Source organism: Anopheles funestus, chromosome 2RL, assembly GCF_943734845.2.
Source record: "Anopheles funestus chromosome 2RL, idAnoFuneDA-416_04, whole genome shotgun sequence".
Classification (NCBI taxonomy): domain Eukaryota; kingdom Metazoa; phylum Arthropoda; class Insecta; order Diptera; family Culicidae; genus Anopheles; species Anopheles funestus.
Genome location: NC_064598.1, coordinates 84,748,408 through 84,763,517, shown reverse-complemented (window position 1 = coordinate 84,763,517; position 15,110 = coordinate 84,748,408). Strand labels below are relative to the sequence as shown.

At 35.9% G+C, this 15,110-nt stretch overlaps 1 protein-coding gene across 8 annotated transcripts in view; it reads left to right on the top strand.

The window, feature by feature from the left end:
• The window catches only part of LOC125764468 (sodium- and chloride-dependent GABA transporter ine), a 31,603-nt gene that overhangs the window by 10,374 nt on the left and 6,119 nt on the right, over positions 1 to 15,110 (top strand). For all 8 annotated transcript variants that reach the window (XM_049428765.1, XM_049428760.1, XM_049428764.1 and 5 more), the window contains 2 exons: positions 1,455 to 1,642; positions 1,721 to 1,855. In XM_049428765.1, the coding sequence (XP_049284722.1) occupies positions 1,455 to 1,642; positions 1,721 to 1,855 (323 nt within the window). The remainder of the gene's footprint in view (positions 1 to 1,454; positions 1,643 to 1,720; positions 1,856 to 15,110) is intronic.

The following is a 15,110-nucleotide window of genomic DNA, read 5'->3' as shown; positions in this document are numbered from 1 at the left end:
ACGAACCGCGTAAAATGACATATGACAAAAATCACGTGATCAAAGAAGAAATTCGTTTTGCAAAAGACTCGAAAAAGTAGTTTAAAATGAGTTTTTTTTTTAATTTTCGTGTTAAAATATTATATGAGCGTTAAGCGCTCACTCCGGTTCACTTGTTTTAGTACTAAAATAATGAAAAAAAGCGAAAAGCAGTGTTATTCGTCGACTGTATGTAAAAAGAATCGCGCGAACATGATCGTTAGCTCGTTGTACCAAACGTGGCCCTTCATCATTACACTCTACAAACCGCAACCGTTCGAACCGTCTTGGGACGGATATCATTTCACATGAGCCGACCTTACACAAACCACTTCCTGCCATTCCGGGTCCGCCGTTCATCTGATCGCTCTCAATTTTGATCGCATGATCATCTGTCACGATGATCGTTTATTTCCGTACCCATCAACATCAATCCATCCAGATATGGTTGATGAAGAGCTGAAGCTTAGTATGCTTATTGTCTGTGCATGTTATTTATGATTCCCTACTGAGAAGCGTTGAATTTTCAAGGTTACTGCAAATGGAAAATTGAAAAAGAGGAAACTTACATTAATCACTTTTATTATGTCAGATCTAATTCGTTCAACTTACACCTACATACCTGAGATCCACTTGTTTGCTAATTCTCTAAACAAAAGAAGAAAAAGCACCAAATATACCGAAAAAAGATAACGTACTATCCTTTGCCTCACGTCGAAAATAGACCATCGTATTTGGAAGCAATACTTGATGACCATGATAATGATCGTGTGATGCGTTCGTTTTCGATACCATCTCGATCGATTAGCACTTCTGCTTTACATGCAAACGAGCGATGGAATGTTTATGATAGACGATACCTTGCTCTTGGAAAGGGATCTATACCGCGTATTTCGGTTCGAAGTGCTCCATAACCTCGTAGGCGCTCGTGTGAGTTTCGAACGATGATAATTAGTTGTAACAACAGAGCAGGGCGCCTAACAAACAAAACTAAAGCATGTTATGCTACGATACCTCGGGAAGTGATTTTTGCAGATGAAGAAGTGGCAAAGCGGGGTAGAGGTAATAACGTTACTATTTCCGTTTATGGTTATGTGATAAGAGGGTATCTTTTGACACCTTGCACCGGGCAGCATATTTTGATGGTCGTACGAACTGGTTGTGTTTGTTGATTAAATATTGTCTATTTATGCGTTGTTTACTAATGCTTTAACTCACTTCATTCAGCATTAACGTTTAGAATTCTAGTGCTAAATATATTTATTCTCTATGGAATGAATAAATAAACTAGAACGTTGTCATTTTTTCAATACAATTTTTGCTTCCATAATGGTTCTTTCATTAAGGAAATAATTAAAGAGCTTGCTTTGTGATATGCTTTAAAGAAACATATGTAAATAATGAAATATCTCTCTCTCTCTCTCTCTCTTTTGTAGCCCACCAGATGAAACGTACGAAAATGAAAGCTATGGGGGTTTGTCGGATGATTCCGATCTTGATAATCTCAAACCGCGCAAGCAACACTGGGCAAACAAGATGCAGTTCGTGCTTGCCTGCATCGGATACTCGGTGGGTCTGGGGAACGTGTGGCGATTTCCGTATCTGTGTTATAAAAGTGGAGGAGGTAAGTCACATCGGAACGTGAAGCTATTAAAAAAAAACCCCACACAAATGTTGATTACTCTTCTGCTCATTTATTCAGGAGTATTTCTGGTGCCCTATTTCATCATTCTGCTCATCTGTGGAATTCCCATGCTGTTCATGGAGCTGGCGGTCGGGCAGTATACGGGCCGCGGACCGATCGGTGCGCTTGGACAGCTTTGTCCACTGTTTAAAGGTACGTACGATATTCGAACAAATAAATAAACAACCAACAACCAACAATAAAGGTTCGTCGCTTGCAGTCCATCGCGTAGGGCAAGTCTTTTGTTACAGGGAGATATATTTACGATCGAAAATTACCTCAAAAAAATGGCCAATTAGAGGGTTCCGAATTAAAACACGCTGTAAACATTATTTAGTGACGTAGAAATATTGCTACCGCTTCATGAATGAAGTGAGCATTCGTTGTAAGCTGTATGGAGAGGAAATCTAAATTGTGAATGACGGCTCAATTCATTAATGACACGCGCTGGATAAAAAAAAAAACACCCGGCTCTAATGATCGTGAGTTCAGTGCTTCAGATGGATATACTCTCTGGTCCAGACCGAGCCCGAGGTCAGTTGGGTCATAAATCTTAAATTCCGCCCTTGCCATATCCCGTTGGCAACTTTTGCGCTATGAAACACAATCCGTAGGCACACATGCTGTGACAAGGAATGTTTAGACCGGGCTTCCTGACTCGTGATCGTGCGGTTTTGCCCACTTTTGCTAATGGATTGCAGCAATCAATTATTAATCCCATTCGGTTGTTTCCCGTTGCAGTATTTGTTTTGCCCCGTGAAACATCGTTAACCATTTAAAAACATTCGATCAACTTTAGTTCGATTGTTCTTAGTCATTGCGTTTGACGAGAGCATCATCATCGATCAGACTTTGTCAACACCTTCAACATCGTTTGATCGATCGATCGGTGATGAAGAAGAATAGCAAAACATCAACACCTCTTTTGTACTGCACTGTGATGCACCCCTCGCGTCGGTAGCAAATTTAAGCTGTCGTGACGATGTCGCATTTATTTATGCTAATGACTAGCCCCCCATCCAGGGCCCTTGTTTGCACGCGGCAGAGTGCTGTGGGAGGGCGTCTGTCTCTCTGCCAATGCGCTTTACCGCACAGTGAATGAAGTGGTCAATCATTAATCATGTACCGATGCCGTTAGTTCATGTCGTTAAGGTTTGTGTGCGTTGCTCCGTTTAACATAATCGGTGCTTAATCATGAACCACTTCCATGTTTACTGGTGGGCAGTCAACGCAGACAGCTTGGCACCTGCGATCGATACACGACGCACGCAAGCACACTTTAGTACGGGCCAGAAAAAACAAGCAAAACAAATAATTACTAACAAGAAACCAGACTTCTCCGTTAGCTCGTTGGACCGCCCAGTTTAAGCTTTACAAGATGGCGATCGCAAGTGAATGAATAAATCATTCATTAGCACCCCGGACTAGATCGATCGCAAATTCATGCAATAAACGTTGATATTGATAAATAATGCATTTAAAGGGATCGATCGAAGCGTTTCAGCTGGAGAAGGATTTGCAGACAGTGAGAGAGGAACGATCGAGTAGTTAAATGCTTATTTGCATTGTTTTGTGCAGTCCCACTACTTAAAGGGAAAGCTGTCGCAATAAATCATGAAAATTTAAATACCACTTTAGTTACGGTACCGTATCGAGTGAATGAAGGGGGAAAAAATACAAGCAAAACTAGACAGGAATAGTTCGCATATGTCCGGGTGGGGTGAAGAAAAAAATCAATTTAAAAAACCACGTTTCTTAACCATTAGATCATCTCAGAACTTCCACACGAGCTGCCTCGATCAATTAATCGATTTATAATGAAAACTCTTCTCCCCTAACGTTAGCGATTCTGTGGCAAAATTGAAATAGAAGCTTTCTGATGATAATTTAATAGCATTCCTATACATTTTTTGGGGGGTAGTAGTATGGCGTGTGCTAGGGTGGGAGACGTTTTGATTTATTGCACTGCAATGGGACGCAATAATTAGGTGGCATATGCATTTCCGCAAATAACGCTCCATACGGAGGGGGACGTTACACAACGCTATAACGATCGTATCGAATGGTGAAATAAAATGGTACATCTGTAATCAGAGCTTAACGCACGTGCATGTGCGGTAGCGAGTTAGAATCGTTCGCCGTTTCATAACAATGCCTATCAATTGTCATCCAAATCCGCCTTTATATCTTTTTTTTTTTGCTTACATTTATGTACGTTGAAGGAACGAAAAATTGCATTGTAACTGGTGTTACATCACACAATTGTTTGTTGCAATGGATCGACACTGGTTTTATTGGTACGTTTGGTACACGTGCATTTCTGTTTTAGTGTGTGTTTAGCTGAGCGTAATTATATTCACATGGTATGAGAGATAACAGTGAGAAAATTGAAATTAAGTGATAAAACAAATTATAACTAATAAATGTTGGAAGAACACATGGCAATAGCATGGAAATGTGTAAAGTGATCGGATCGATTATGTGCATTTCTAGAAAGACGATAATTTGGAGAAACAATTCAGACAATGCGAACGTTGTTTACGAATAATTAGTCAAACGAAAAATAATTAAAAGTGCAGTTATTCTACTTACTTACTTTTCATGTGGTAGCCTTTATCCTTGTTCATACTCGCATTTACAGTAGTGATGGGTCGATTCATTTCGAGACTCGAACCGCAGTCGGGTGCAAATCAGTCGGAATTCATGGATGCCGCGGGTTCAGGCCGACCCGTAAACAGAAGTAGAGGATTATTAAACTATTACGTAACGAAAATATAAAGTTTTTTTAACCTCCTCCCTGTCGTAACAAAGTGTAACCCGTTTGCGTTTGCGAACGCGATTCAGATTTTTTTTGCGAAACTCCATTAAAAAAAATGCAAAAAGTCGCTATACGTGTATTTTCAGCGAAAAATCACAATTCGAAGCGATTTGGCTGCTTGACGCCATGACAGTTTTCTGTGAATGCGGGCAGAATAGCTCGATTTTTTTTGGAAAACACATACAAATCACAACACAAAAACACAATCAAAAATTAGATCGGTTGAGTGTCATTAAATATTGTAAAGTTTAAAAAACCGAGTGCCTATATATTTTTTAAAGTACGTACGTGTTGTACATAATTATAGTGAATGTAAAAACTATTTTTAAATCAGAAGAATGGCTGTTAATCTCATCTTGTGAACATTTCCCAAAAAAAGTCTATAAATTTGCCAAGCTCCTAAGGCTATAGCATTAGGTTTTTTGGGAAAATTTAGCAAAATTTATAAATTGATGTATTTTAATGCGAATTTGTTGCAATAAGTTTCTTTTCACTCAAATAATGCTTTAAGTTAGAAAAAGAATAAAAAATCAGAAAAAAATTTTAAAAAAATTTTCAACTCGAAAATTTCATAAGGGGTACCCCTTGCCATTTTTTTGAGAAAATTTGGAAAAAAAATTAAATTGATTTATTTTAATGCCAATTGGTTCAAATAAGTTTCTTTTCACTCAAATAATGCTTTAAAATGAAAAAGATTGAAAAATTGTAATAAAATAACAAAAAAATCTATAAAATTGCCTATCACCTAGGCTCATTTTTGCTCCAAGTTTTGCCTATAACTCGGTCGGTATTCAACGGATCGCCAATATTCACCTTGTGGTCGATAGATGGCACCAATGGCTACATTTTCTTCTTGGACGGCCATGCTCTCAGATGTCTGTGTCAGAAGTTATTCGAGGAACCAAGTTCCATACCCTGTTTGAGAAAATGTAAAATTATCCTCATTTTTGCACCAAGTTTTGCCTATAACTCTGTCGATATCCAACGGATCGCCAATCTTCAACCTGTGGTCGATAGATGGCACCAATGGCTACATTTTCTTCTTGGACGGCCATGCCCTCAGATGTCTGTGTCAGAAGTTATTCGAGGAACCAAGTTCCATACCCTGTTTGAGAAAATGTAAAATTTTCCTCATTTTTGAGCAATGTAGCAAAATTTATGAATGTGATATATTTGAATGCGAATTTGTTGCAATAAGCTTCTTTTCACTCAAATAATGCTTTAAGTTAGAAAAAGAATAAAAAATCAGAAAAAAATTTTAAAAAAATTTTCAACTCGAAAATTTCATAAGGGGTACCCCTTGCCATTTTTTTGAGAAAATTTGGAAAAAAAAATTAAATTGATTTATTTTAATGCCAATTGGTTCAAATAAGTTTCTTTTCACTCAAATACTGTTTTAAATTGAAAAAGATTGAAAAATTGTAGTAAAATAACAAAAAAATCTATAAAATTGCCTATCACCTAGGCTCATATTTGCTCCAAGTTTTGCCTATAACTCGGTCGGTATTCAACGGATCGCCAATCTTCACCTTGTGGTCGATAGATGGCACCAATGGCTACATTTTCTTCTTGGACGGCCATGCTCTCAGATGTCTGTGTCAGAAGTTATTCGAGGAACCAAGTTCCATACCCTGTTTGAGAAAATGTAAAATTTTCCTCATTTTTGCACCAAGTTTTGCCTATAACTCTGTCGATATCCGACGGATCGCCAATCTTTTACCTGTGGTCGATAGATGGCACCAATGGCTACATTTTCTTCTTGGACGGCCATGCCCTCAGATGTCTGTGTCAGAAGTTATTCGAGGAACCAAGTTCCATACCCTGTTTGAGAAAATGTAAAATTTTCCTCATTTTTGCACCAAGTTTTGCCTATAACTCTGTCGATATCCAACGGATCGCCAATCTTTAACCTGTGGTCGATAGATGGCACCAATGGCTACATTTTCTTCTTGGACGGCCATGCCCTCAGATGTCTGTGTCAGAAGTTATTCGAGGAACCAAGTTCCATACCCTGTTTGAGAAAATGTAAAATTTTCCTCATTTTTGAGCAATGTAGCAAAATTTATGAATGTGATATATTTGAATGCGAATTTGTTGCAATAAGCTTCTTTTCACTCAAATAATGCTTTAAGTTAGAAAAAGAATAAAAAATCAGAAAAAAATTTTAAAAAAATTTTCAACTCGAAAATTTCATAAGGGGTACCCCTTGCCATTTTTTTGAGAAAATTTGGAAAAAAATTTAAATTGATTTATTTTAATGCCAATTGGTTCAAATAAGTTTCTTTTCACTCAAATAATGCTTTAAAATGAAAAAGATTGAAAAATTGTAATAAAATAACAAAAAAATCTATAAAATTGCCTATCACCTAGGCTTATTTTTGCACCAAATTTTGCCTATAACTCGGTCGGTATTCAACGGATCGCCAATATTCACCTTGTGGTCGATAGATGGCACCAATGGCTACATTTTCTTCTTGGACGGCCATGCTCTCAGATGTCTGTGTCAGAAGTTATTCGAGGAACCAAGTTCCATACCCTGTTTGAGAAAATGTAAAATTGTTCTCATTTTTGCACCAAGTTTTGCCTATAACTCTGTCGATATCCAACGGATCGCCAATCTTTAACCTGTGGTCGATAGATGGCACCAATGGCTACATTTTCTTCTTGGACGGCCATGCCCTCAGATGTCTGTGCCAGAAGTTATACGAGGAACCAAGTTCCATACCCTGTTTGAGAAAATGTAAAATTTTCCTCATTTTTGCACCAAGTTTTGCCTATAACTCTGTCGATATCCAACGGATCGCCAATCTTCAACCTGTGGTCGATAGATGGCACTAATGGCTACATTTTCTTCTTGGACGGCCATGCCCTCAGATGTCTGTGTCAGAAGTTATTCGAGGAACCAAGTTCCATACCCTGTTTGAGAAAATGTAAAATTTTCCTCATTTTTGAGCAATGTAGCAAAATTTATGAATGTGATATATTTGAATGCGAATTTGTTGCAATAAGCTTCTTTTCACTCAAATAATGCTTTAAGTTAGAAAAAGAATAAAAAATCAGAAAAAAATTTAAAAAAATTTTCAACTCGAAAATTTCACAAGGGGTACCCCTTGCCATTTTTTTGAGAAAATTTGGAAAAAAAATTAAATTGATTTATTTTAATGCCAATTGGTTCAACTAAGTTTCTTTTCACTCAAATAATGCTTTAAAATGAAAAAGATTGAAAAATTGTAATAAAATAACAAAAAAATCTATAAAATTGCCTATCACCTAGGCTCAATTTTGCACCAAGTTTTGCCTATAACTCTGTCGATATCCAACGGATCGCCAATCTTTAACCTGTGGTCGATAGATGGCACCAATGGCTACATTTTCTTCTTGGACGGCCATGCCCTCAGATGTCTGTGTCAGAAGTTATTCGAGGAACCAAGTTCCATACCCTGTTTGAGAAAATGTAAAATTTTCCTCATTTTTGAGCAATGTAGCAAAATTTATGAATGTGATATATTTGAATGCGAATTTGTTGCAATAAGCTTCTTTTCACTCAAATAATGCTTTAAGTTAGAAAAAGAATAAAAAATCAGAAAAAAATTTTAAAAAAATTTTCAACTCGAAAATTTCATAAGGGGTACCCCTTGCCATTTTTTTGAGAAAATTTGGAAAAAAATTTAAATTGATTTATTTTAATGCCAATTGGTTCAAATAAGTTTCTTTTCACTCAAATAATGCTTTAAAATGAAAAAGATTGAAAAATTGTAATAAAATAACAAAAAAATCTATAAAATTGCCTATCACCTAGGCTCATATTTGCACCAAATTTTGCCTATAACTCGGTCGGTATTCAACGGATCGCCAATATTCACCTTGTGGTCGATAGATGGCACCAATGGCTACATTTTCTTCTTGGACGGCCATGCTCTCAGATGTCTGTGTCAGAAGTTATTCGAGGAACCAAGTTCCATACCCTGTTTGAGAAAATGTAAAATTGTTCTCATTTTTGCACCAAGTTTTGCCTATAACTCTGTCGATATCCAACGGATCGCCAATCTTTAACCTGTGGTCGATAGATGGCACCAATGGCTACATTTTCTTCTTGGACGACCATGCCCTCAGATGTCTGTGCCAGAAGTTATACGAGGAACCAAGTTCCATACCCTGTTTGAGAAAATGTAAAATTTTCCTCATTTTTGCACCAAGTTTTGCCTATAACTCTGTCGATATCCAACGGATCGCCAATCTTCAACCTGTGGTCGATAGATGGCACTAATGGCTACATTTTCTTCTTGGACGGCCATGCCCTCAGATGTCTGTGTCAGAAGTTATTCGAGGAACCAAGTTCCATACCCTGTTTGAGAAAATGTAAAATTTTCCTCATTTTTGAGCAATGTAGCAAAATTTATGAATGTGATATATTTGAATGCGAATTTGTTGCAATGAGCTTCTTTTCACTCAAATAATGCTTTAAGTTAGAAAAAGAATAAAAAATCAGAAAAAAATTTAAAAAAATTTTCAACTCGAAAATTTCACAAGGGGTACCCCTTGCCATTTTTTTGAGAAAATTTGGAAAAAAAATTAAATTGATTTATTTTAATGCCAATTGGTTCAACTAAGTTTCTTTTCACTCAAATAATGCTTTAAAATGAAAAAGATTGAAAAATTGTAATAAAATAACAAAAAAATCTATAAAATTGCCTATCACCTAGGCTCAATTTTGCTCCAAGTTTTGCCTATAACTCGGTCGGTATCCAACGGATCGCCAATCTTTAACCTGTGGTCGATAGATGGCACCAATGGCTACATTTTCTTCTTGGACGGCCATGCCCTCAGATGTCTGTGCCAGAAGTTATACGAGGAACCAAGTTCCATACCCTGTTTGAGAAAATGTAAAATTGTCCTCATTTTTGAGCAATGTAGCAAAATTTAAGAATGTGATATATTTGAATGCGAATTTGTTGCAATAAGCTTCTTTTCACTCAAATAATGCTTTAAGTTAAAAAAAGAATAAAAAATCAGAAAAAAAATTTAAAAAAATTTTCAACTCGAAAATTTCACAAGGGGTACCCCTTGCCATTTTTTTGAGAAAATTTGGAAAAAAAATTAAATTGATTTATTTTAATGCCAATTGGTTCAAATAAGTTTCTTTTCACTCAAATAATGCTTTAAAATGAAAAAGATTGAAAAATTGTAATAAAATAACAAAAAAATCTATAAAATTGCCTATCACCTAGGCTCATTTTTGCTCCAAGTTTTGCCTATAACTCGGTCGGTATTCAACGGATCGCCAATCTTCACCTTGTGGTCGATAGATGGCACCAATGGCTACATTTTCTTCTTGGACGGCCATGCTCTCAGATGTCTATGTTAGAAGTTATTCGAGGAACCAAGTTCCATACCCTGTTTGAGAAAATGTAAAATTATCCTCATTTTTGCACCAAGTTTTGCCTATAACTCTGTCGATATCCGACGGATCGCCAATCTTTAACCTGTGGTCGATAGATGGCACCAATGGCTACATTTTCTTCTTGGACGGCCATGCCCTCAGATGTCTGTGTCAGAAGTTATTCGAGGAACCAAGTTCCATACCCTGTTTGAGAAAATGTAAAATTTTCCTCATTTTTGAGCAATGTAGCAAAATTTATGAATGTGATATATTTGAATGCGAATTTGTTGCAATAAGCTTCTTTTCACTCAAATAATGCTTTAAGTTAGAAAAAACATAAAAAATCAGAAAAAAATTTTAAAAAAATTTTCAACTCGAAAATTTCATAAGGGGTACCCCTTGCCATTTTTTTGAGAAAATTTGGAAAAAAATTTAAATTGATTTATTTTAATGCCAATTGGTTCATATAAGTTTCTTTTCACTCAAATACTGTTTTAAATTGAAAAAGATTGAAAAATTGTAGTAAAATAACAAAAAAATCTATAAAATTGCCTATCACCTAGGCTCATATTTGCTCCAAGTTTTGCCTATAACTCGGTCGGTATTCAACGGATCGCCAATCTTCACCTTGTGGTCGATAGATGGCACCAATGGCTACATTTTCTTCTTGGACGGCCATGCTCTCAGATGTCTGTGTCAGAAGTTATTCGAGGAACCAAGTTCCATACCCTGTTTGAGAAAATGTAAAATTTTCCTCATTTTTGAGCAATGTAGCAAAATTTATGAATGTGATATATTTGAATGCGAATTTGTTGCAATAAGCTTCTTTTCACTCAAATAATGCTTTAAGTTAGAAAAAGAATAAAAAATCAGAAAAAAATTTTAAAAAAATTTTCAACTCGAAAATTTCATAAGGGGTACCCCTTGCCATTTTTTTGAGAAAATTTGGAAAAAAATTTAAATTGATTTATTTTAATGCCAATTGGTTCAAATAAGTTTCTTTTCACTCAAATAATGCTTTAAAATGAAAAAGATTGAAAAATTGTAATAAAATAACAAAAAAATCTATAAAATTGCCTATCACCTAGGCTCATTTTTGCACCAAATTTTGCCTATAACTCGGTCGGTATTCAACGGATCGCCAATATTCACCTTGTGGTCGATAGATGGCACCAATGGCTACATTTTCTTCTTGGACGGCCATGCTCTCAGATGTCTGTGTCAGAAGTTATTCGAGGAACCAAGTTCCATACCCTGTTTGAGAAAATGTAAAATTGTTCTCATTTTTGCACCAAGTTTTGCCTATAACTCTGTCGATATCCAACGGATCGCCAATCTTTAACCTGTGGTCGATAGATGGCACCAATGGCTACATTTTCTTCTTGGACGGCCATGCCCTCAGATGTCTGTGCCAGAAGTTATACGAGGAACCAAGTTCCATACCCTGTTTGAGAAAATGTAAAATTTTCCTCATTTTTGCACCAAGTTTTGCCTATAACTCTGTCGATATCCAACGGATCGCCAATCTTCAACCTGTGGTCGATAGATGGCACTAATGGCTACATTTTCTTCTTGGACGGCCATGCCCTCAGATGTCTGTGTCAGAAGTTATTCGAGGAACCAAGTTCCATACCCTGTTTGAGAAAATGTAAAATTTTCCTCATTTTTGAGCAATGTAGCAAAATTTATGAATGTGATATATTTGAATGCGAATTTGTTGCAATGAGCTTCTTTTCACTCAAATAATGCTTTAAGTTAGAAAAAGAATAAAAAATCAGAAAAAAATTTAAAAAAATTTTCAACTCGAAAATTTCACAAGGGGTACCCCTTGCCATTTTTTTGAGAAAATTTGGAAAAAAAATTAAATTGATTTATTTTAATGCCAATTGGTTCAACTAAGTTTCTTTTCACTCAAATAATGCTTTAAAATGAAAAAGATTGAAAAATTGTAATAAAATAACAAAAAAATCTATAAAATTGCCTATCACCTAGGCTCAATTTTGCTCCAAGTTTTGCCTATAACTCGGTCGGTATCCAACGGATCGCCAATCTTTAACCTGTGGTCGATAGATGGCACCAATGGCTACATTTTCTTCTTGGACGGCCATGCCCTCAGATGTCTGTGCCAGAAGTTATACGAGGAACCAAGTTCCATACCCTGTTTGAGAAAATGTAAAATTGTCCTCATTTTTGAGCAATGTAGCAAAATTTAAGAATGTGATATATTTGAATGCGAATTTGTTGCAATAAGCTTCTTTTCACTCAAATAATGCTTTAAGTTAAAAAAAGAATAAAAAATCAGAAAAAAAATTTAAAAAAATTTTCAACTCGAAAATTTCACAAGGGGTACCCCTTGCCATTTTTTTGAGAAAATTTGGAAAAAAAATTAAATTGATTTATTTTAATGCCAATTGGTTCAAATAAGTTTCTTTTCACTCAAATAATGCTTTAAAATGAAAAAGATTGAAAAATTGTAATAAAATAACAAAAAAATCTATAAAATTGCCTATCACCTAGGCTCATTTTTGCTCCAAGTTTTGCCTATAACTCGGTCGGTATTCAACGGATCGCCAATCTTCACCTTGTGGTCGATAGATGGCACCAATGGCTACATTTTCTTCTTGGACGGCCATGCTCTCAGATGTCTATGTTAGAAGTTATTCGAGGAACCAAGTTCCATACCCTGTTTGAGAAAATGTAAAATTATCCTCATTTTTGCACCAAGTTTTGCCTATAACTCTGTCGATATCCGACGGATCGCCAATCTTTAACCTGTGGTCGATAGATGGCACCAATGGCTACATTTTCTTCTTGGACGGCCATGCCCTCAGATGTCTGTGTCAGAAGTTATTCGAGGAACCAAGTTCCATACCCTGTTTGAGAAAATGTAAAATTTTCCTCATTTTTGAGCAATGTAGCAAAATTTATGAATGTGATATATTTGAATGCGAATTTGTTGCAATAAGCTTCTTTTCACTCAAATAATGCTTTAAGTTAGAAAAAACATAAAAAATCAGAAAAAAATTTTAAAAAAATTTTCAACTCGAAAATTTCATAAGGGGTACCCCTTGCCATTTTTTTGAGAAAATTTGGAAAAAAATTTAAATTGATTTATTTTAATGCCAATTGGTTCATATAAGTTTCTTTTCACTCAAATACTGTTTTAAATTGAAAAAGATTGAAAAATTGTAGTAAAATAACAAAAAAATCTATAAAATTGCCTATCACCTAGGCTCATATTTGCTCCAAGTTTTGCCTATAACTCGGTCGGTATTCAACGGATCGCCAATCTTCACCTTGTGGTCGATAGATGGCACCAATGGCTACATTTTCTTCTTGGACGGCCATGCTCTCAGATGTCTGTGTCAGAAGTTATTCGAGGAACCAAGTTCCATACCCTGTTTGAGAAAATGTAAAATTGTTCTCATTTTTGCACCAAGTTTTGCCTATAACTCTGTCGATATCCAACGGATCGCCAATCTTTAACCTGTGGTCGATAGATGGCACCAATGGCTACATTTTCTTCTTGGACGGCCATGCCCTCAGATGTCTGTGTCAGAAGTTATTCGAGGAACCAAGTTCCATACCCTGTTTGAGAAAATGTAAAATTTTCCTCATTTTTGCACCAAGTTTTGCCTATAACTCTGTCGATATCCAACGGATCGCCAATCTTTAACCTGTGGTCGATAGATGGCACCAATGGCTACATTTTCTTCTTGGACGGCCATGCCCTCAGATGTCTGTGTCAGAAGTTATTTGAGGAACCAAGTTCCATACCCTGTTTGAGAAAATGTAAAATTTTCCTCATTTTTGCACCAAGTTTTGCCTATAACTCTGTCGATATCCAACGGATCGCCAATCTTTAACCTGTGGTCGATAGATGGCACCAATGGCTACATTTTCTTCTTGGACGGCCATGCCCTCAGATGTCTGTGTCAGAAGTTATTTGAGGAACCAAGTTCCATACCCTGTTTGAGAAAATGTAAAATTTTCCTCATTTTTGAGCAATTTAGCAAAATTTATGAATGTGATATATTTGAATGCGAATTTGTTGCAATAAGCTTCTTTTCACTCAAATAATGCTTTAAGTTAGAAAAAGAATAAAAAATCAGAAAAAAATTTAAAAAAATTTTCAACTCGAAAATTTCACAAGGGGTACCCCTTGCCATTTTTTTGAGAAAATTTGGAAAAAAAATTAAATTGATTTATTTTAATGCCAATTGGTTCAAATAAGTTTCTTTTCACTCAAATAATGCTTTAAAATGAAAAAGATTGAAAAATTGTAATAAAATAACAAAAAAATCTATAAAATTGCCTATCACCTAGGCTCAATTTTGCTCCAAGTTTTGCCTATAACTCGGTCGGTATCCAACGGATCGCCAATCTTTAACCTGTGGTCGATAGATGGCACCAATGGCTACATTTTCTTCTTGGACGGCCATGCCCTCAGATGTCTGTGCCAGAAGTTATACGAGGAACCAAGTTCCATACCCTGTTTGAGAAAATGTAAAATTGTCCTCATTTTTGAGCAATGTAGCAAAATTTAAGAATGTGATATATTTGAATGCGAATTTGTTGCAATAAGCTTCTTTTCACTCAAATAATGCTTTAAGTTAAAAAAAGAATAAAAAATCAGAAAAAAAATTTAAAAAAATTTTCAACTCGAAAATTTCACAAGGGGTACCCCTTGCCATTTTTTTGAGAAAATTTGGAAAAAAAATAAATTGATTTATTTTAATGCCAATTGGTTCAAATAAGTTTCTTTTCACTCAAATAATGCTTTAAAATGAAAAAGATTGAAAAATTGTAATAAAATAACAAAAAAATCTATAAAATTGCCTATCACCTAGGCTCATTTTTGCTCCAAGTTTTGCCTATAACTCGGTCGGTATTCAACGGATCGCCAATCTTCACCTTGTGGTCGATAGATGGCACCAATGGCTACATTTTCTTCTTGGACGGCCATGCTCTCAGATGTCTGTGTCAGAAGTTATTCGAGGAACCAAGTTCCATACCCTGTTTGAGAAAATGTAAAATTATCCTCATTTTTGCACCAAGTTTTGCCTATAACTCTGTCGATATCCAACGGATCGCCAATCTTTAACCTGTGGTCGATAGATGGCACCAATGGCTACATTTTCTTCTTGGACGGCCATGCCCTCAGATGTCTGTGTCAGAAGTTATTCGAGGAACCAAGTTCCATACCCTGT